Source organism: Rutilus rutilus (assembly GCF_951802725.1).
Source record: "Rutilus rutilus genome assembly, chromosome: 8".
Classification (NCBI taxonomy): domain Eukaryota; kingdom Metazoa; phylum Chordata; class Actinopteri; order Cypriniformes; family Leuciscidae; genus Rutilus; species Rutilus rutilus.
The window spans coordinates 26642953-26665923 of NC_140222.1; the positions used below are offsets into that span (position 1 = coordinate 26642953).

Below are 22971 nucleotides of genomic sequence, written 5' to 3' on the forward strand. Positions count from 1 at the left end.
TTTTGCCTACTATATAGAAGGAAAGTATGCGATTTCGGATGTAGAGTTGTAGACAATGACAAAATTTGACTTTAGAAGACATAAACATTAAAAACTCTCACTTCTGCCACTATAGATCAATGATTTTGATGACATCATGCTGCACTTCAGCTTTTCCTGTCCAATCAAATGCTCTAGAACCTGAAGCATCTTGTCCCCTACTACATTATAAATAAACCTAAACCTGCCCGTTTAAGGTTCTTCACGTGTCTTGAAAAGACAGAGCATAACAATCTTTGCGATGCAAGGCCAATCAGAATTCAGTATGCAAATAAATCAACTAAAGCCAACCAATAGCAAAAATACAAGATATCGTTACTGTTGGTAAGATTTGGAATGGCAAGTCAGTGGACTATTAATTTTTTTGATTTCGATTGTTACATATCCGTGCAACATTTCAGCTATAAATTAAATATGAACAACTAGAATGTTCACCACTGTCTAGCCATGTTTGTTTATTCTATAATGTAATTAAATAGCTGTTTGTCTTTTAATAACGATCACATGACATGATGTGTATTGAGTTGGCTTGTGTGTTTTTTGTTTAGCGCTTCAGAAAATGTGACATTCTGTTAAGGGATCATTAGCTGTGTCCCAATTCAGAGGCTGCATCCTTCGAAGGCTGATTGCGTCACCGCGGCACAACGAAGGCTGTCCCAATGAGAAGGCTCCTTCAAACGTGGCCTCCGAATGCGTCCTTTGTTTCCTGTGAAACGAAGGATACAACAGATGGATCCTTCACTGCCTTGCCTTCCCCAGAATTCATTGCGCACTTGTGACGACAGGATTTTTTTTTTGGAGAAATTGCCGAATTACACTTTTAAACGTAAGTATTGGGTTTCAACTTACTCAAATATCTGATACAAATAAATAAATTACAAAACTTTAAAGAGGTTCAAATGTTGACATATCTTACTAAGACGCAATTATATAGTTTATACTCTTTATTATATACAGAAATGGACCAGGGTGAACACATTTAGACAGTTTGTGAACCCCGTTTTTCAGACAGTTTAATACAGTATAACCTTCAAAAAAGGCCAGTACAAACATTACTGTCACTCGTCAACGGCAGCTGTCACAGGTGCTTGACTACAAGAACTCTCTTTATAGGCTAGACCATCCCATTTAACAATGCTCAGTCCAACCTTTGCGGCCTTCGAAGGATGCAGACTTTGAATTGGGACACAGCCATAATGAGAGTAGTTGTTGATTTTGCACTGCATTGTGAGATAAAAAAAAGGCAACATTCCAGTGCACTGGAAGGATTTTCTGATTGAGACAGCGCTTAAAATGTGTGGAGCTAAAACTAGGGAGCTGATTGAGACGCCCTAGGAGGGAACTCATGATTTAGCCTTCTAGTTTGTCTACAAAATTGACTGAACAGATCTATTATAACTCTATAAATATCATTTGTTTGTTGATTTCACCCAAATCTGTATCACTGTGGCACTTTCAAAATATTGCAAAACTGTAACCAACCCGACCAACCTAGAAAAGCAACATGATCTCAAACAATGTTGTGTGTGTTTGGGTAAGGGTTATCGATTTGAGAAAAAGTTAGTATTGTTGCAATTCCATTTGATTCAGCTAGAGGAAATGTAGCACTTCACCTTTTAAGCAGGTTGAGTAAGATGAACGGCAGAAAATTGTGGAGAAGACTTAGCAGAAGTTAGATCAATTTCAGTACAATCTCCAACACTATTCATCATTTGGGCTTAAATGGTTTGTTCCATTTATTACAAAAAAAACATTAATAATATAATACATAGCGAGTTACTGAAAAGGGTAAAACATACCCAAATGGTCTTTATTACAACTGGTAATATTTCTTTTGGAAATAATCCTGAGGAAGACCTCAGCACATCCGTTACAACAACAAAACCCAGAAAAAGGAAGCAATTCCGGAAACAAATCTTTAAAATAAATCCAAGACTAGTTATCTATAACAAGTCCATAAGAACACTTGATAAAAAACACACACAAAAGTTATTTCCAGTTTGGTTGTGTAAATGTACAGGTCCAGAATAAGACATGAGTGGTCCATGTGCCTGTTTGTGATGTCAGTACAATCCGTGTACATTACAGCTCTGTGGCAGGTCCCCATTCAATGTCATCAGTTTCATCATCAATACCAAATTCGTCATCATCTCTGGCGTTTTCATCGCTGTCACTGTCACTTCCTCGGATTTGTGTTCTCCGGATTTGCATGGCTTCGTGATGTGCCAATCTAAAAGAAAAGATTTATTAAATGCATTTAAAAATGAAAAATAAATTGATACAGAACTTTTTCTTCATCAAGCACAAGTTGACAGATCAAATAGAAATACTTACACTACAAATGAAGGGGAAGGTTTCCTTTCTGGTTCTGCCATACGGGCCTAAAACAACAACACAAAATGATGAATAGCTCCATCGAGTATTTTGAGATACCTAATATTAAACAATCAAATACCTCAACATGACTTAAGGTAGGTCACCATCTTTTTAAGTCCTACAGTAAGATTTAGGGTAGGCTATGGTCAGGGTAAGGGTAAAGGATTTGTCTTTTGTTGGTTCTACTAAGGATGTAGATCCATAAACAAACAACTTGATTCAATCATGCTGTACCACTCAAACCGGAATTACCAATCAACCACATTTTAGGGACAGGATTACCTCTGGGATTAGGTGAAAGTGATTTCACCAAGTGCAACATGTTCCTGAATCAACATCTTTGTTGATCCTTGAACAACATTCCAACCAACCAATCAGATTTGGTAACTTTAAAAGTTTACAGTTTATGTCAAGTTTAGGCTTACAACCAGGGTTAGGCTTTTTACATCAGTGTTTTTCACCTATTCTGATTTTAGGGATAAGTAATGGGTAGAGTTAGGTTTATAGGTAGGGATAGGGCTAAATATTCAGAGAGGAATGCTGTTCCAGGAACATGTCTTACTTGGCAAAATCCAATGACGTGCTACTCAAATTTTATTTAAAGGTGGATTCATCAACAAATCAGATTTTATGGTCAGAGTTACCCCTGGGATCAGTGGGATGAAGAACATTATCAAAAAATAATTTCTCTCTGCTTTTATAGGTAGGTTTTTGGTTAGAGTAAGTTTGGCCATTATTGGTCCTGCTAAGGATGTAGATCCAATAAAATATCATACTTGACTAAATCATGCCATGCTACTCAAACTGTGATATTAGTGGATCAGATAGGGTCAGATTTTAGGGTCAAGGACTTAATGATGTGGTACTCAAACTTTACTTAATGTGGATTCATCAACTAATCAGGTTTTACAGTCAGTTACCTCTGGGATCAGTGGTGTGAAGAACATTATCAACTTATAAAAGGTAGGTTATGGTTAGGGTAAGTTACCTACTAAGGATGAACATGCCCTATTTGACTAAAGTATCAGTGGATCAATCAACCAATTAGATTTTAAGTTCAAGGTTTGGGTTACCTCTAGAAACAGTGGCATGAAGAACATTAGAAACCTATTATTTCCCTCTACATTTAGAGGTAATGTATGGTTAGGCGAAGATTGGTCCTATTAAAGAACATGTCCTAATTGAATAAATCACGTTGTCAATTGGTCAGTGACATGGGTATTAGATATATATGGTACCTGTTGTAGTTTCTCCTCTATAACTGACAGTGGAGGGGTCTCTGATTGGACTTCTTTTGGATCTGGTGCCCTGAAGTTGGGCGGCACATCAGAAGGTGCCGGTGGTGCGGCCATGTCACCGGTGCTAAAGTCTGAATCCGTGAAGCTGCGCTGCGAGGGGACATCGTCTTCTTGTTGGTGAAAGCCAGTGACACTGCGTGGAGAACGAGGTTCTGGAACGTGGAGGATAGGAGGTACTTCACCAGGAGGTAGGGTGTACTCGGATTCTTCCTCCAGGTATGGCTCAAGGTGGTAGGAAGGTTCAGGACTAGGATTCTGCCCAGTGGCAGGTTCCGAGGAGCGGGCAAGTGCACTGCTGCGGTGTCTGGCGATGCCTTGTGTTGGCTCTTCCAGGTCCTCATTGTCAGTGTAGGCTTCGCCATCTGTGAAGGGCTCACCGTCAGTGTCCTCGTAGTCACTGGCACCACTAAGGTAGTCAGAGTTGTTTGCACGGCTCAATGCATCAAGCTCCTCGTCGGCGCCTCCCTCCAACTAGACACAGACCAAGTTCTCATTAACCAATTCAAGTGTGACATGTAGGTTCTCCACCAATCCTAAATTCACGTCTTGTCAGAATTATCGCAATTAAGAGATTTGTTTCAGAGCTGCTGGTTTTTTGCATGATGTCCCCTTGGTCAAGTTGGAGCTTTCAAAGTTGAGTTTCCAAAGAGTTCAGCAAAGACAAAACTCGTAATTACGTTAATTCGACAAGACGTGAGCGTATCATTATAAAACTTTAGGGCTCTTACCGCTACTTCTGAAACCCAGACGGGTTTAGACTGCTGCTGCCGAATCTTGTCTTTCAAAATATCATACCACATATTTGTATTAGGCTCAAGATCAATGCGTGCTGTTAAGGAGACAGAAAAACCAGAGATTGCCTTTCAGAGCACATAAAAAGCTTCTGAAAGTGTTTTCAGAAATGATTTAAGCAGAGAATATAAACTTTGAAGACAGGCTTTGAAGGGTTTACCAGAAAATAGATGGCTATAGTGTTTCCTTAGCTTTAAGGCCTGAGCGTAGAGACGACGAGAGCTCTTGTTGGAGCCTGGCATGTATTTTTGCCTCATGGCCTTCACGTCCTTCCGACTATGAGGATCCAAGAAGAGCACCATGGGATGGTACTGGATGTAATTCAATCTTTCTACTGCAGTTGGTGTAATATCTAGCAGGGGATGCTTGTCCTGCAAGTGAAAACAAGATACTTTGTTGGCTGAAAACTAGTTGGTGTTTGGTTGAGGTCATGTTGGCTTTTACTGACAGCATTAATTCTATATCATAAGAAAAGGTTACCAGCTCTGCTATCCGCCTAACTGTGTCCAGTTTTATGACACTGGATGAACTTTCACTTCCACTCCTGGCAACCATTTCTACAAGCCAATAAAATGGAATATTCAATATTTGACAGTGAAAAAATTTCAAATGAAAAATTCTCTCAAAACCTGAATCCAATTTTTCATACCTGCAACTTCAAATTCATCAGGCAACTCTCGGGCCAGCTTCTCATTTGCAATGTCGTTCAGAGGACCCAAAATGACAATTGGCCGTTTGAAATTGGCTGCATATGAGCAAACAAACGCATGTTACAACCATAAACTCCATTAGGAATAGTCCACTATCGCTGTTAAGGTACATGACATTAAAAATGTCACAGGTGAATAAAAAAACTAAACAAAATACTAACCCTCTCTCAGCAGGACCTTCTCATATGCTGGAAATTTGCCCTGAATCGTTAACTGTAGGAGGTCATCGCGGGTTCTTCTGGTATTCTTTTTGGCCCCTCTTAAACCCCGTAGCTTCCAGAATTCGGCTCTGGGGCCGGAGGCTTGGCGCTCGGCCGCACTTATTCTCTGTGTCTGCTCCAAATTGGCCAGAGTTTCAGCCCTATAATAGAGAGAGTCAGTACATGTAGGAACTATAATGTAACATACTTAACTTAAACACACAAACTAACCATATCTATGGATGGAAGACTAAGTACCAATTTAACAAACCTGGTCTGATTAGGAATGGTGCCTTTGTCCAGTTCATGTAGATCATTGCCCATGCGCACAGCTAGCCAGTTTCCCAGCTTCCCGTGATACATAGTGTCCACCACTCTGAACACCTCACCTCTGGTAAAGCTCAAGCCGAGACTGCTATCAGCCACATGGTCAAAGTGTGTACGGATGTAGAAAGAGTCACCGAGGCTGGACTTCAAAATCTTCTTGTAGACTAAGAGGGCAAGAGCAGAAATGTATTTGGCAATGGCATTCGTAATCCATTTTACTTCCCTAATTTGACTTTTTTGTTTGGAATACTGCAAAGGATTGGTCACAAGTGACATCCTAAGGTCTGGACATGAAGGCACTCACTGTCCATTTTGTTCTGAGTCCGAATATCGATTCGCTCCCCAGCGTGGATGTTCATGAGGTACATAGCTGCCTCCTCTCTGGTGAAGTGGTTAAAGTCTACACCGTTTACCTACCAAAATACCAAAAAAGACTCTTGAAGAATGGAGAATATAGCTGAAAGGTTTGATCATGTGTGTACATGGTTCTTTGGTCCTACCTCCAGTATCTGATCACCCTCGGTCATGCCTTGCCTCTGGGCTGGACTGTTGGGCTGGACACCACCAACAAAGATGCCAACATCATTCCCTCCCACCAACCTCAACCCAACGTTGCCCTCCTTCACAAAGCTGATGTGGTTCTGGTCCGAGCTGTACCTGATATGAAAAAATAAAAATAAAATAAAAATGTATTTAAATAAATGTATTTATACATTATGCTAATATTTTGTACTGTCTTTAATTTATGGTTATTTAAATTAATTATACATATTAAAACAAAATATAATAAATAAAATGTAAATATTTTATATAATAAATAATAATAATAATTCTTACAATTTAAATCATTCATGCTTATTCAAATTATACTTAACTATAAATATTGATATTATTAAAGTAATAAAAGGAATGTAAATATGAATGTACATCATGTTTATTTTTTTTTAATGTCTTTAAATTAATTATAAATATAAAGCGGTAAAAATATTTAAAATTTAAGTATCTCTATACACCATGGTAATATTTGTTGTAATTTTAAATTTATGCTTATTTTAAATGAAGTATAAATAAAAAAATAATGTAATAAAATATATAATACAATACATTTATATATAAAATATTTAATATAATACATATAATCAATTAAATATACATCATTGTAGTAATTGTTGTTTTGTCTTTCTGCTTATTTATGCTTTAACGTTGTTGTGAAGAAAATGTAAAAGAATTAAAATAATAATTATTTTTTTTCTCCCAATTTCATTTTGAAATATGACACACATGTGAACCTGAAACCATATATATATGCATACAAAGAAACTACATTTCTCACCCCAGGTTTGGTGTTGGCACTGCGTCTGGTGGAAGTGAATAAAGTGGCTCCTCTACAGGTTTCGCTGAGATAAAACAGTTATAATTTAGTACCCGACAGTCACTCAATAAGTTGCAATGCATTATGGGTGTGCTTTTGGACTAATGGTACTCACATTTCAACGTGGTGTGGTTGGGAATGGATATGTTGGAGCGGAGAGTTCCATTAGCATGTGGGAAACTGAAAGAAAGAGTCGATCTTCAAATTCACACAATAAGCGACTATGACCGCATGCAATGTCTTGAGGAATTGTTTGGTTGCAACCAAAGTGTTTGCTGACCTTCACTATGACATAATCTGCTATCTTAAGTGTGGATTAGATAAATATAGATCATAGGAGGCGTTCTGAACCTGTGATCGCTGTTGTGGCTGGGACTGTCAGATCTCCTGAGAGGTGACGGGGCCCTTTCTGATTCAGAGGAATCTGGCGAATCAACCAAAACAACATTACAAAGGCCAAAGAAAGATGTACATTCATTCATATGGCAATATGAATGGCATCTCGCTCTAACGACCACTCAGACACTCATGTAATAAGTGTATTATACATACATTCGGGTGGTGGTCTGGCAGGAGCGGATCTGAGTGGGGGATCTTGTCGGTTGTTGATGACTGGCACTTGCATTTCAGCTCTGAGACGAAACAATAATGAAAATAGTGGTCACCTTTATATGCAAAATAATAATCCAAAACAAATAAAACAGCATTAGTATATCTTACCCTGGTCTGATTCTCGAGTTTTTACTGACTGGAGACTGTGATCTCGGAGGGGTGTTGTAACTTGCATCCGACTCGGATTCTGAAGGAGCTGATTAAATATGCAAATTAGAGACCATTATGGGTTGCTAATAACTCAAAGGCAGTGAATTTAAAATGCAAAGAGTGTAATTTAAAATTGTAATAGCTAATGACATTACTTCATAAAAATATTACTTCACAAAAATACTTCATATGACTTCTATGAAAAATGAATGAGTGAATAGTTTGTAATGTGTATGAAAAATGATAGAATTCACAGTCATTTCATTCACTGATATTTAAATAATGTACACATCAGTATTTAAATATGTATACATTAATATTAAAAATATCTTTCATACTTACAAAAATGTCAAATTATTTTCAAGCCATCAATATTTATTATTTATATTTTATGAATTGTTTGCGTAACAATCATGTTCACGTGGATATTTAAATATTTACACATCAACATTTAAACTTAACATTGAGGTACAAAGAAAATAAATGACATAAAAAACTATTTTCCATGCCATCAATATATAATATTGATATATTTCAGAAAAATAATGTGCAAATATTTACAAGAATTTACAGTAATTTTCACATTAATATTTAGAAAATAATGTGTAATAAATTACACTTTAAATATTTATTTTAAATAATTTATTAAATATAAAAGAAAATTTTTTCACAGTTAAGATTGAGGTATGAAGAAAAATAATTTTCATGCCATCAATATTTATATATCATATATCATGTGAAATGTGCATTAACAATTAAAACATGTACAGTTATTAACATACTAATATTTAAATAACAATCATGTACACATTAATATATACAAATTAATATCTAAAAATATTTTTCATACTTAAGATTGAGGGACAAGGTAAAGAAAACTGACAGAAAAATTATTTTCATGTCATCAATATATAATATTTATATATTACGGAAAATTCATTTGTAAATATTAATATGCAATTACAAAATTTACAGTAATTTACACGTTCATATTTGGAAAATAATGTGTAACAGTGTACACTTCAAATGTTTAATTGAAATTAAGTAGTTTTTCATAGTTAAAATTTTTATGCCATCAATATTTATTATTTATATATTATGGAAAATTAATGTGTAAATAATGATGTGTAATTACAGAACTTACAGCAATGTACACCTTACTATTTAGAAAATAATGTTTAATATTTAATTTAAATGACATTAATATTTGAAAATATTTTTGTAAGTATTAAGAAAAATGATATTCATTGCATACATTTTTTATATTTAACCTTGAATATTCCCTTCACGATTTGCTCGTACCTCTCTGGACAGGCGTTGAGGGTTTCGCCCATTTTGGGGGTTCCATTACAGGGACTGCCGTGACCTCTGGGGTCGCCCTGCAAGAGAAAGAGGGCAGATGGGAGGGTGAGAGAGGATGGGAAAAAGGAGGATGAGGGGATACTAAATGATGCTTGTCCATGAGGAGAGTGGGAACTAATGTGAAATCATTGAGGGAGATATTCACCTCAGGGTTTCTGGGGGTTTCTCTCTCATTGAAAGGGGTAGACTATCCACTGCCATAACTGATTATAGGGTCAATTATAAGCCCCCAAAATCAATGATTCATATGGACAAGCAGAAAGTACTAAACTAAACGTATCAAAAAGATCATTAGATCCATATGTATGATACCTCTATCTCCATTACACCACTGGTTGTCGAGAATGAAATAACATTTAAAATCTTACATAATGTGTGTATAAATGCTGTTTATTGTATTATGTGGATAATTTGATTGTATACTTATGAATTCAGATGTTGGATACAAGATGCAATATTTCCTTTCCAAGAGCCACAAATCAACATAGTACAGGAGAAAACTCAGGTTGATTCGGTCTTTTATTTTAAAAGAACACACATCACATTTTCAGATATCACAATGAAAGAAAAATACATGAATGCATACAAGCAACATAATGCAACACACAAAAAATAACAAAGCAAATAAATGAAAAACAACAGAATAAACTTTTATCTCGTCGTGTACAGGCAGATGACTGGCCCTACTGAAAGAGTCCGGTGCGAGTTGCGTTAAAAGTGGCAGTGAGGCGTCCCTCATGTGTACCTGTATCTATTGCGGGACTCCTGGCTGGCTGGAGTCCCCTGTCTGCGAGGTCCGGTACTATCGTCCGATTCGGACTCTGACGCAGCTGTATGGGAAAGACATGCTCTTGAATGAGTCTGTTAAAATGGCATACAGAACTGAAAATTAAGTGCCGTAGGGGGTGAAAAATCACCTCTGGGTGGAGGCCTGTAAGGGGAGGCCATGCGGCGGGGGAAATCCTGAGACGTGCTGAGAGAGGATGACTTTATTCCTGGAGGAGGGAGATCGGGAAGCACCCTGGGAGAAGAGAAGAGGCAATGGAGATATTTCTAGATACATTATTGAAAACCTATGAAGTGAAAAAGGGTGTCACGGTGCATGTTCTCGAACCGTTTACTTTGAGAACATTATTCAGACCTGGCCAATTTTTCAAGAATGTTGAAAACCATCTGTTTACAACCATACTTAAAGGGATAGTACCACACCCAAAAATGAAAATTCTGTCATTACTCAGTCATCCTCTAGCCTAAATTCAATCTGTTCAACATATAAAGTGATCGAGTCTCAATAGAAAATGTGGCTTAAACCGCTCAATTCATATAGATTAATTTTATGATCTCTTTATGAACTTTAAAGCGTCAAAGTGGTAGTTGTGTAGACTGTCAATGGAGGGACAGAAAGCTCTCAGATTTCATCAAAAAAGATCTTCATTGATGTTCTGAAGATGAATGATAGTCTTTTGGGTTTGGAAAGACATGAGGATGAGTAATTAATGACTGAATTTTCATTTTTGGGTGAACTAAACCTTTAAGATGGTCTTTCAGACAATTCAACGACTCGTCCATACGGAAAATGTGCTCAAGATGTAACATTATATTTGTATTTGATGTTTGATGCTCATGATGTTGACTCATACTTGTATCTGGAGTTATTTTCAGGTCTGGGACTCTCACGTCTGGGGGGCGGAGAGGCGCTCCGGTCTGAATCTGACTCAGAAACAGCTGGTAACACAAAACAAACAGTCTTTAAACTATAGAGATTCAATTGTCTACAAGATTCGTACATATCATTTACTGAATCATTCAGTGATTCCAGTGATTTGATTCCAGAGCTGGTTTATAAATAATATGGTAAAAATCGCATTTTGAGGCAGACCTCTGCGAGGTCGTGAGGCGGTGGAGGGGTTCCAGTTCTGGGTGACGGGTGAGGCTCGAGGGTTTGGCAGTGTGGAGATCCCTGAGAGAACCCTGAAACAGACAAACATGTGACCCATGCATCTCACCCAAACAAACAGTAGCATGATAAAACACAATTGCAAAACAAAAACACATACACACACACACACACACACACACTAAAAAAGAAATACAGAAAACAAAAATACAAAAAAATAAAACAGCAAAACAAAATAAAAAACATAAAGAAACTAAAAGCAAAACAAAACCCAAACAGAAAAAAAATAAACAATAACAAAATAAAATAAACACACAAAATAAGATCAAATTAAATAAAGTAACTAAAAACAATAAAAACCGCAAAACAGACAGAAAAAAACAAAACACACACACAAAAAAAAAAGCCAATAGACAGAGAAAAACCAAAGAATAAGAAAAACAAACAAACAAACAAACAAAAAGAGATAAAGTAATTTTATAAGCCATTTATTAGTTCAGTTTCATCACAATTTCTGGAAAAAAACAAGGTAGCACTTTATTTTACAGTCCTGTTCCCCATGTATATACTATATAATTATTATAGTTATTACAATAACTGGTTAATAACCATGTACTAACCCTGAACCTACACCTAAACCTAACCCATGTAGTTACCTTATATTACCCAGTGCTTTCTTAGGTAAGCACACTGTAAGTACACGTACTGTAAAATAAAGTGCAACCCAAAACAAATGAAAAACAGTACATTACAGAGCTGAATACACATGAAGCCATGTTTACTTGTATCGGTCTCTGTTATCGAGAGTGTCGTGTCTTGACGGTGGAGGCGAGTTGCTGCGGTCCGATTCAGACTCAGAGGGAACTGCACAAGGCCAAAGCATCAGTCAGCTAATTGCATAAACAACTATGGGCAAAGTATGGGTCAAAACCTCTTGGCCATGACAATGCCATATTGAATTCAATTTTACTTGCGTTTCATAAATGAGACCCATTGAGTTTTTGCGCTAAGGCTCACCTCTGCGAGGGGACATCAACTGGGCGGGCGGTCTTGTGAGTGTAGAGCGCAAAGGGGGAGATTCGCGTGGTTTAGACACAGGATTGGCACGATTTCTGTGGATCAATGAGCTCTGTTAGTGCAAAGATCACTTAACTAAGAGTCAGAGAATCAGGTCAGAGTTGAGGTGTTCACCTGCGAGAACGTCGTTCTCTCGGACGGGATTTTCGATTTGTGGGGTTGTCAGAATCCAGGTCTGAGATTTCTTCAAGCAAAAATTGAAAAGTCAGTATCAACACTCCAAAAACCAGAGATCAGCTGTAAAAACATCGACTCTCACCCTCCAGCTCGGAGCTACTGTCTTCCCTCTTCTCGTCCGCGCTGTTTAGAGGACTGTCCTCCACTTCAGGAATGCTGACCAGGAACTTTCTGTCGTCCCTCAACACCAGCATGGTCAGTTTCCCTCTAGACTTCTCCACCAGGTGCTTGGTCTCCAGCAGGGACAGATTTTCCGTCGTCATGCCGTTAATCTATACAAGAAGTTTTAAATGGGTTACACAACATCTAAGTGCGATGGAACGGTTCCTAAAGAACCTGCTCCTCACCTTTAAAACAAGATCTCCTTCCTGAAGGGTGCCCTCTTTGGCAGCCAGACCGGTGGGAGTCATGTGCTTGATGAAAATCTGGCTCCCCAGCTTCATTCCGTACTCTGCAGAGAGAAACATGTTGAAATCTTGGCAAGAACCACAAATGATTCCTCAACGCAAAGCAATGGGATTCTGACCATCTGTGGGTTTTCTCTTGATCAGGGTTGTTCTGATGGGTTTGTTCTGCACATCCTGACTGGGCAGCCTCTTGAAGCCGGACATGATGGGGAGGTCATGACCGTTGCGGTCAGGTGTCACGCTTCGAGTTCGTCGGTTACGGCTGGTGTCAGTGCCACGCTGACCTCTGTTCTGAGGTCCGTCGTCATCTAGTATGTTGGATTGTGAGACAGAACGAGTCGGTCTGTTGCTCGCTGGGATCTGAATTGTGCGTGGCCTCTTCACGGTCTACAAAATGAACAAAACAAGAAAGGTTTTAAACCGCAAAAATGCTACCTAGAGCATTTTAAAGGCAATGTTTTTGGGAATGTTCTTACTTACAATGTTTGCCAATTTCCCACATTTCCTCAGATTTTGAATAGTGTAGAGTGAGGTGACATTGTCCATGGAAACACCATTCACCATAGCTATCTGATCTCGTGTACTGTGGACAATGAATCATGTGAGTCTCTATCACAAAAAATCATCTGCCAAATATGTTTTGAGTATGTTGGTTTTTCCATCTTGTACACAGCCTTGACAGGTCTGACAGGATTACACAGGATGTGTGGGAGGAAGTAGTGTGGGTCTTAATGCAGGAGAAGTGGACGTGTACTCACTGAAGACGGCCCATGGCGGGGCCGCTGGGAAGCACATCAGAGACCACCACTGCTGTGTCCCCGTTTAATGGGTTGGGCTTGTCTCGCCCACCTGAGACCGCAAAACCGAAGCCGACCTTGGAATCCTGTGAACGAAAGAATGAACAAACAAAAGACTGAGCGATCGAGCAAAAAAAGAATGAAAGAACAAATAAGTGATATAAGAATGAAAAATGTAAGAACGAAAGAAAATAAGAAATGAACAAAAAAAGAATAAAAACAAACAAAAAAAGAAAGAAAGGAACAGCAAAAGAAAGAAAGAGCGAGAGCAAAAGACAGGAGCAAAAGAAAGAGAGCAAAAGAAAAAAGAAAGACAGAAAGAAAGAAAAAGAAAGACAGAAAGAAAGAAAGAAAAAGAAAGACAGAAAGAACAAAAGAAAAGGCAAGAAAGAGCGAAGGAAAGAAAGAAATAGCAAAAGAAAGAAAGGAAGAGCGAAAGACAGAATTAAAGACAAAAACAGAAAAAATGAGAAATAGCCTAAATGATTGGAAAACAAATGAAAGAATGAAAACAAAAAAAATTACACAAAAGAAACAAAAAAACAAACACAAAAATAGCCACAAAAACACAAATGAACAAATATGAAAAAGAAAAACCAAAAAGAACAAGAACAATTTTTTTTTGCAAAAGAACAAACAAAACCCCAAGAATGAACAAACAAAAGACTGAGCGATCGAGCAAAAAAGAATGAAAGAACAAAAATGACAGAACAAATAAGTGATATAAGAATGAAAAATTTAAGAACTAAAGAAAATAAGAAATGAACAAAAAAAGAATAAAAACAAATAAAGAACAAACAAAAAAGAAAGGAAGGAACAGCAAAAGAAAGAAAGAGTGAGAGCAAAAGACAGGAGCAAAAGAAAGAGAGTGAAAGAAAAAAAGAGACAGAAAGAAAGAAAAAGAAAGAAAGAGCAAAAGAAAGAGCGAAAGAAAGAGCGAAAGAAAGAGCGAAAGACAATATTAAAGACAAAACAGAAAAAATTAGAAATAGCCTAAATGATTGGAAAACAAATGAAAGAATGAAAACAAAACAGAGACAAAAAAAATATACAAAAGAAACAAAAAACAAAAGAATGAACACAAAAATAGCCACAAAAACACTAATGACCAAATATTACAAAGAAAAAACAAAAAGAACAAGTTAATTTTTATTTTTGCAAAAGAACAAACAAAAACACAAGAATGAACAAACAAAAAAAGAAGAAAAAGAAAAACGAGAGCAATCAAATGATAGAAACATAACAAACAAAAAGATCAAAATAACTAAAAATGATCCAATAAAATAAATAAAAAATAAATAAATAAATAAACATGAAAGACAAAACAAAAAGATAAATTAATTAATTAAATGAGACAAAAGAGCAAACGAAAAAAAAAAAAAAAAAAAAAATCTTAAATGAAAGAATAAAGGCAATTTTATTTCTATGGTGAAATGCACCACATGACCCTAAACTTGACATTCCAAAATTTCGGGTGTGTCCCAGTGACAGGTGAAAAAAAAAAAAAAAAAAAAACTCCAGCTTTCATAATTGCTCACAAAACTTTCAATCCGCCTCGACTTTCAATTGTTTGGGAAACTGTAAACCTGGTGTCACGTTCTCAGACACACCTGTAGAGATAAGGTGTGGCTACGGCGAATTAAACCCTCGATCCGCAACTTACTTTCGATAACGTGACCGTGTGCTGCTCCCATATCGTCATCTCCTCCATGTCGGTTTTCTGAAACGATAAAGAAGTGGTTACGTTTATTAGCGCAACGTCAAACAAACGACAACAACAAGATATCAGAACGTTTACAAACCACCAAAGGAAAACGGTTGAGACGAAAAGTTTCAGTTTTTGAGGGCCTCTCTCGGCTGTTGTTTGTCAGCTCTGGCTCTAGCTGAACATGCTCGCACCTGTTGAATTCCTGCCATACAGGTACAAGGGGGGCGGACCCAGCGCGTGACAACACTGATACCCGACACTTCCTCACCAACGGCTCACCAATAAACAGTCTGACAACACGCGTCTCTCAGCAGACATTCGTTGAGTGAAACCGAACATTGACTAGACTAGTCACTAGTCAAGCCATTATCAGTACAAGAGGGTCTTTAAGGGGCATACCCGATTCCAAAGTTCATAATTAGCACGGTTGATGTTAGTTAATATCTTTATTGTAAACACATTCACATTTGATTTGAAGCCAAACGTGTTGCCAAACAAATACCTGCTGCAACCATCATCATGACATACTTTTTGAGAGCAGTTTCTATTGGACTAGAGAATTCCTGGAATGCTTCCCATGTTTTTATTGGCTGCAAAGGTCAGAGAGAGTCCGTGTTCGCAAAGCTGATCGACCTTAGCAAAACAGAACAAATGTATCACGGTTTCCACAAAATAGCTTAGTAATACTTTGAAATTGTGTAGATTTCTGATATGAAACTATGACTGCTGTTGATGACAACAATGATGGTAAAAAAGGAAGTTGCTCATATTGATGAAACCAGGGATGCAAATATCAGCACTACCCTTTTCCAGGGAACTCCCGTCATGGAATATGACTCTTAATTATTCTAACATACTGCTGACTATGCTGTAGTTTATGATTATGAATTCCATCACTGCTCACCACCTCTAAAGCCCTACAGACACAAAGCGGACTCCCTTAATTCACGTGAACTAGCATAAACCTAACCAGCACAATCCTCGAATCATATGGACCACTTTTATGATGCTTTTTCATCATTTTGGAGCTCGACAGCCCCCAGATCCCTTCACTTTACTTATGCTGAAAAGAGCAGCCAGGACATTCCTCAAAATATCTCCTTTTGTGTTCCACAAAAAAAAAAAAAAAATCATACGAGTTTGACATTTTTGTGTGATTTATTGTGGGTTAGTTCATTTCCAAAAAACTATCCCATAATTTACTCAGCCTCATCCTGGCTCTTCCAAGCTTTATAATGGGAGTGAACGGCAGACTATGTAATACCTGTATTGAACTTGACGTTACCGGAGGCCAGTGATTATCACAGTTTATAAAGTTGTAATTATGGATATTTTTATTACAGAAGGCCTTTATTAACCCCCTGGAGCCGTATGGATTACTTTTATAATGGATGGATGCGCTTATGGGCTTCAAAAAACAAGGTGCCATTCACTTCCATTATAAAGTATGGAAGCTTGTTTCCGCCACAAAATAAAACATTTTAAAAGATAATTGCGACTTTTTATCTCACAATTGCGAGTTTACAAACTTTGAGAAATAAAGTCAGAATTGCGAGATATAAAGTCAGAATTGTGTGAAATAAAGTCGCAATTGCGTGTTATAAAGTCAGAATTGCGTGAAATAAAGTCAGAATTGCGTGTTATAAAGTCAGAATTCTGACTTTTTTTCTTTATATCACGCAATTCTGACTTTATAACACGCAATTGCGAGTTTATATCTCGCAATTCTGACATCTTTTCTCAGAATTGTGAGATATAAAGTCCAATTCTAAGGGGAAAAAAAAGACGGATTTATTTTTATTAATTTTTTTTACCTCAGAATTGTTTAGGCCTATATCTCACAATTCTGACTTTATAACACGCAATTGCGACTTTATATCGTGCAATTCTGACTTTATATCTCCCAATTGCGACTTTATTTCTCAGAATTGCAACTTTATATCCCAGAATTGAGACTTTATAACACGCAATTCTGACTTTATATCTCGCAATTGCGACTTTATTTCTCAGAATTGCAACTTTATTTCTCACAATTCTGACTTCATATCTCGCAATTGTGAGAAAAAAAGTCAGAATTGTGAGATAAAAAGTCGCAATTATTATAATTTATTTATTATTCATTGGCGGAAACAAGCTTCCATAATAAAGCTTGGAAGAGCCATGATATTTTTATTATAACTCTGATTGTGTTTGGCTGAAAGAAGAAAGTCATGTACACTGTAAATTTTTTTACAATTAACATAGATGTGGAAGTCATTTCCACTTAAATTACATTAAACTGACTACATTAAAAATGTAGTAACTTATTTTGATAAGTTAAAGCAATGTAAAACTATATGTTGTACATAATAATAACTTATTGATCACATAATTTTTTACGGTGTAGGATGGCTTGTGCGATTTAGCCCATCCCTTTGGGGTCACAGGTTAAAATCACAACCATGCCCTTGAGCAAAGCACATGACTTCTGTAATTATACAAATAAGTACACCATTTACCAATTCATAGTACAAATATGTATGGCTATTTTACTTCACAGCAACAAAAGCAACACACTCAAGTCCAACAGGTGCAAGTCAGTATTTACAGTCTCGTCTCTGTTGTCATTACACGGCTCAGATGACACATCACGCTGTTTAGTAAACTTAAGACAGCTCATGTTAAGCGCATTCAACAACTAGCATAATACGGACTTACCGTCCCTTTAAATCTCACTTCCATTTTCAAGACAGAACTTAACACCTAGAATGGGAACGTAAACCAAGCAGGGTATCCAAAGTATCTGTTTCAACATAGGCCTAATATCTCCATTTTTTAAAGATGTAGGCCTACATGACGAGCAGTTGTTCCCACAGGAATTAGCCTACTGAATGGTAATGAGGGGAAAAAACAAAACAAACTGTGTGCATTATAAAGCCCCACCTGAGCCCATGGAAAGCTCCGCCCACTAGGTCTACAAATCCTTTGGTACTTTCTGATATTCATTTTTCCTCAAGGAATTAAGGAGGAACTGGGATATCTAGCTGGGAAGGAAGGCGATGCCACCTTATGAAGACTAACGATGGATGGGAGATGTGTTTAACTTTAAATATACAATTCTTCATCCAGGTTTTAAAAATGTCTTTCTCCCTAAAATGCCTTCAATCATTTGTGAGTCTGAGAAAACACAACAGTAGCTTTTTTCTTTTCTTTTCTGAAGCGAGTCCCTGAAGGACGTTGATTTGCACGGCACTTTGGTTCCACTGACAATCATTACCTCAGTCTGTTAATATTTAATATGCACACTGGCCCAGAGAATGTTTCTGCATATATTGGCCTTGAACACGAAGACTAACGACAAGTATTAAACTTCAACATGTGGGTCAGTGACATACATTATAGAATTGCCCATTTCACTATTATTTATATTCTATTATAGTATTTATTTGAATCAGCTTTTATTTTTTATATATCAGTTTTCATTTTAGTTTTAGGAATTTTGTCATGTACTGCTGTCATTTTATTAGGTTTTATTTAGCTTTGATATATTTTAATTTTAGTAATATTAGTTAAATAAAGTAGCCTAAGCTGGAGATGATATTCCCTAACATATTGCTTAAAAGAATCACAAGCTTTAGTGAACCAATTGGAAGTGCCTCCTAAAGAATGTTTAACTTTAAAAAACTATTTTAATAGTTTTAGTACTAGTTAACAATAACAGCACTGTCCACAATAAAGAAAAAACTATACATCCAAATTCTTTGAAATGTACTCTTTATATTCATGCTGTCGAGTGTCAATTTAAACTCTAAAAATATAATGCGGAACAACCGTCAAGTACGTAACATGAGGTACAAAGAACATATTTCTCTAAACCTTGAATACATGTGTAAACAATCATTATTTAAATTAAAAAAATTGGTAAAAAAGGTATTTAAAAAAAAAAAATCATATTAATTAATAAATATCATTACATTTTGAGGTCACACCACATGCCATTTTACAACCTAAACTAACTTTGCCTTAAAGTAAACATATTAAGATACTTCTTGACCTTGACTTGTCCTCTCTATGACATCATTTCCCGTTTTTTTTTTTTTTTTTTGCATGTTAGTCACACCCACTGATCTATATATATAGATCAGTGGTCACACCAGATTTTTGTCGATAATATAAAATATTAAACTATTTCATAATACAAAAATATTTATTTAAAAATGTACTTTAATTCAGAAATTATAGACATGCAATATGCATTTAAAGGATTATTTGCGAATGGAATGTGTATTTTAGAAAAAAATTATTAGATCCCGACCTAAAAACAAGCACTGACCCAAGTAATTTGCCCGCCAAACACTTTTCTTCTGTGCGACATAAAAAGATATTTTGAGAAATATCTAATGGAAGTCAATGGAAACGAAAACTGCTTGGTTCTTCAACGTATCTTCTTTTGTGTTACGCGGAAAAAAGAAAAATCACACAGGTCTGGAACACCATGACTGTGAGTAAAATGTTTAAGGTGTACTATCCCTTTAAATTATTAAAAACATACGATTTACGGGCGAAAAATCCGAGACTTGCATTGAAGGTGGGAGCTGAACCATATCTAGAGGCTACAATATCACAAGAGAAACATCCCAGATCACCCTAGCAACCACATAGCAACGTGCTAAAACCACTCTCACACCTATAGCAACAATAAAAACAAAGTTTAGGGGAATACAGCTGGAATTCCCACATAAAAGAGGTGGACTTCATCTCTGTGGTTACACCAAATATAAATTTAGGAAGTAACAAAATTACTGGAATCATTTCACACCCTCAGGCCAACACTCATGACAGGAAATGTAGGAGGAAAGCACAAATGTTAGATGGTGTTGTGTTAAGGTGTGCCCCCTCAAACAGTAACGCCTTCAACAAGGAGACCATGGGTTTCTGGTGGTCCAGCCCAGTTCTTCACAAATTTGTTGTTCTGCTTTATAACAGAGAACATTACGAAACAAAGAACATGTCATTTGTTTCTACACATCTAACAGGGTACACTCGTAGAACTTTGGCTTACAAGGTTATGAACAAACATTATGCTAATAATCGTTCATTCAAAGTTATCTGGTCTTTAATAACGTTCCCATAGCGTTTGCACAATGACAAATGTACTTCATGTTTTCTCTAATATTTGCATAACCAACAATAATTTGCTATCAATTTTAAAACATTTAAGAAACCTCAAGGTTTGAACGTCCAGACTTAATAGGAACATTAGCAAAACATGTTCAAAACAAATTTTTGTTAGCTGGGCATTCTGGCCTAAACCTTAAGACATCAACACACCTAATAGTTTCGGGGCATAAAAACTCGTACAATGAAAAATAAAGGATTGAATTGATTTATGGGCCGACTACAGACCACACAAAAACAGCCAAAAAGTGCTTTTCAAAACTAGTAGCCTGACTCACAGACTTGAGAATAACATCATTGGCGAGAAATGTGGATATATAGGAACGCGGGTTCTCGAAACCACAGCGAAACTACAAAGCACGTATTGACTCAAGTGAGTGACAGAACCAGTTGAGCCAGATAAGGCTGAGTGTGCTGCAGCACTGTCGCAATTGATCTCACGAATCGGTTCTTTCGAACAGAAGAACCGCTTCATTTCAAACGTACTGTCTGGTATGGTGTAAACTTATAGCTATTACTAGACTTAGTTTTCGGCCCATTAATCATATCCTTCGTTCACTTAATAAAAAAATCTTACTCAGGAACCCTCACTGGTTCTTAGTTAATTAAGAGTCGGATAAAGACGGACGGTTCTCTGTTCTGTTCAGTCAGCTGTTGACTCGAGAATCTTCATGATTTAGTACGAGTAACGTTACGAGTCGCTCCGAAAGGTTGTGGCTCAATGGATCCGAAGATCCGATTCAAAAGAATCGGACACCACACATTTTCAGGATATAGAGATAAAGGTTCAGAATTGAGGACTATCGCTAATATTTATGAATAGACTTAATAACAATTAATAACGGTTCCAATATGATTGAGAGAAATACGAGACAAACGTGCATTCACACAATTCACATTTAGCTGTCAACAAGTTTGAATGTCCTTTTCTAAAAACAAAAATTAGTTTCTAAAGAAAATAGCAACAAATTGTAGAAACATGTTCAAAAGCGTCTGTTAGCAAAAACAATCAGGCAACACATTATACGAAAATCAAATATGTATTGGAGCAGAACAGAAACACGTAGGCCTAGCTTATGATCTAAAATACAAGTTATTATAAACTCAGAGTCGTGCGTGACACATGTCGCCAATTATTCACCGTTTCGACGTAACTTCCAGTTAAACAGCTTACATTTCAGCAAAAAGTGAAACTCAGACCAACGCAAACAATCGATAAACAACAAAGCAGAGAAGGAAGAAAACGCTCGACTCACGTACCTTAATGTGTCCCCTTTAAAAACGAACACTAAAACTCTCAGTTAATTCCGTATTGGAGGCCTCACAAGGCCTGGCACCTTCAGTTTTTAAATAAGGTTTCGTTATATTCCCTTGTATCTATACAGCACCTGATCATGTACCTGTAGGGGGAGGAGCTTAATACATGTGGGCTGTGCAGTTTCGTCATTAAGTTGGCTACTACTGCTACTACACCTACTACACCTCACACTACAGTGGCATAATGGTCTTATTTTCCATTTCCTCTCAATAATTGTCGGATGCATACAAGAGTGCCACAATATAATACATTGAGTCAAATTCCATGATGACGTTTTATAAGATCTTCGTTCGTATACCTACTAATACCTGCTTTGCTAGGATTTTTTAATTTAGATTTTTTTCTTGCTTATATAATAGTTAGCTTATATGCCTTTATGTCTCTGAGAAAATATTTGTTATAATTTAGTGCATTTTTTTTTCTCCTACGCTATAGCGCCCCCAGTGGGGAACGCGCGGCATTAGAACGATCACACAACTGACTGAAAATGCGTTAAAGTTGCTACTTTATCTTTAAGTAAATGAACTCTCAGGACGTTCCCTTCTAACTAAACACGATTTCATCACATGAATTTCATTCTGAGATAGGGAATGGTTTTAACACCGTAGAGCTATGAAGTTAATATTTGGGTTTCATTTGGATGTCTATTCAGTAACTAAACACGATTACAAAATAAAGAATAAGGTAAGATTCTTATCTTTTAAAGGTTGAGTATATCTATTATGAAAAATAATATGACCACCGCATTTGCTGGTTTCTTGTTGACTCTTTCCAGAGTCTATGAGGAACTTTTTTCTTATATTTTCTTTGACAAGTTTCATTTGAAAATACTTTCGTAGGACTGAACTGACCTTCATTCAGTTGCCTATATAATTTTAATTATGACATTCCATACACTTACAATGGTATAATGTGTATGGTGTTAACGTGTTATTTTAATTTTTTTACATTGGTACTATGGTAAAACCATGATAATGCAAAGGTAATACGATGGTATCCTTTAAAATAGGCAACCTAGAATAATCTTAGATCAATTGTTCTCAACCAGTGGACCGGTGACCTAGCTACCGGTGACCACTAGGGAGCAACAGTAAACTTTCAAAGGGAAAGTCTTCTAAAACTTTTTTATATTAAAATAAAGTACAATTAAAAAGCCCCAACCACTAAAAGTCTAGATATAATTCAACACGAATGT

General features: G+C 36.7%; 1 protein-coding gene across 4 annotated transcripts; it reads right to left on the reverse strand.

Annotated features, from left to right (window-relative positions):
* Nucleotides 1-1745: 1745 nt before the first annotated feature.
* Nucleotides 1746-21858, reverse strand: tjp3 (tight junction protein 3). 4 transcript variants are annotated; one of them, XM_084416781.1, is made up of 31 exons: nucleotides 21719-21858; nucleotides 15257-15313; nucleotides 13555-13679; nucleotides 13277-13379; nucleotides 12916-13183; nucleotides 12737-12840; nucleotides 12472-12661; nucleotides 12327-12396; nucleotides 12153-12247; nucleotides 11918-11999; nucleotides 11118-11209; nucleotides 10879-10963; nucleotides 10156-10259; nucleotides 9984-10068; nucleotides 9179-9255; nucleotides 7835-7922; nucleotides 7667-7746; nucleotides 7466-7538; nucleotides 7230-7294; nucleotides 7076-7139; nucleotides 6243-6399; nucleotides 6047-6155; nucleotides 5687-5906; nucleotides 5377-5576; nucleotides 5155-5250; nucleotides 4986-5062; nucleotides 4666-4876; nucleotides 4442-4542; nucleotides 3654-4184; nucleotides 2374-2420; nucleotides 1746-2269 (listed from the first exon to the last, which is right to left on the reverse strand). In XM_084416781.1, exons 2-31 carry the CDS (start codon nucleotides 15302-15304, stop codon nucleotides 2122-2124), a joined length of 3795 nt encoding a protein of 1264 aa, XP_084272907.1. In that variant the 5' UTR covers nucleotides 15305-15313; nucleotides 21719-21858; the 3' UTR covers nucleotides 1746-2121. The 4 variants fall into 4 exon arrangements, with proteins under 4 accessions (XP_084272907.1, XP_084272909.1, XP_084272906.1 ...); XM_084416783.1 differs by lacking the exon at nucleotides 21719-21858 and adding an exon at nucleotides 20737-20755; XM_084416780.1 differs by lacking the exon at nucleotides 21719-21858 and adding an exon at nucleotides 17999-18095.
* Between the last annotated feature and the right edge of the window lie 1113 nt (nucleotides 21859-22971).

What these genes read in the sequence shown, in the direction of transcription:
- tjp3 (XM_084416780.1), bottom strand. Translation starts at nt 18,022, where the DNA reads ATGGAAGTGAGATTTAAAGGGACG. An exon ending in CAAGAGAAAACCCACAGATG is followed by an intron (nt 12,841 to 12,915) that starts GTCAGAATCCCA and finishes TTCTCTCTGCAG; the next exon opens with AGTACGGAATGAAGCTGGGG. An exon ending in ACCATTCCTAATCAGACCAG is followed by an intron (nt 5,577 to 5,686) that starts GTTTGTTAAATT and finishes TCTCTATTATAG; the next exon opens with GGCTGAAACTCTGGCCAATT.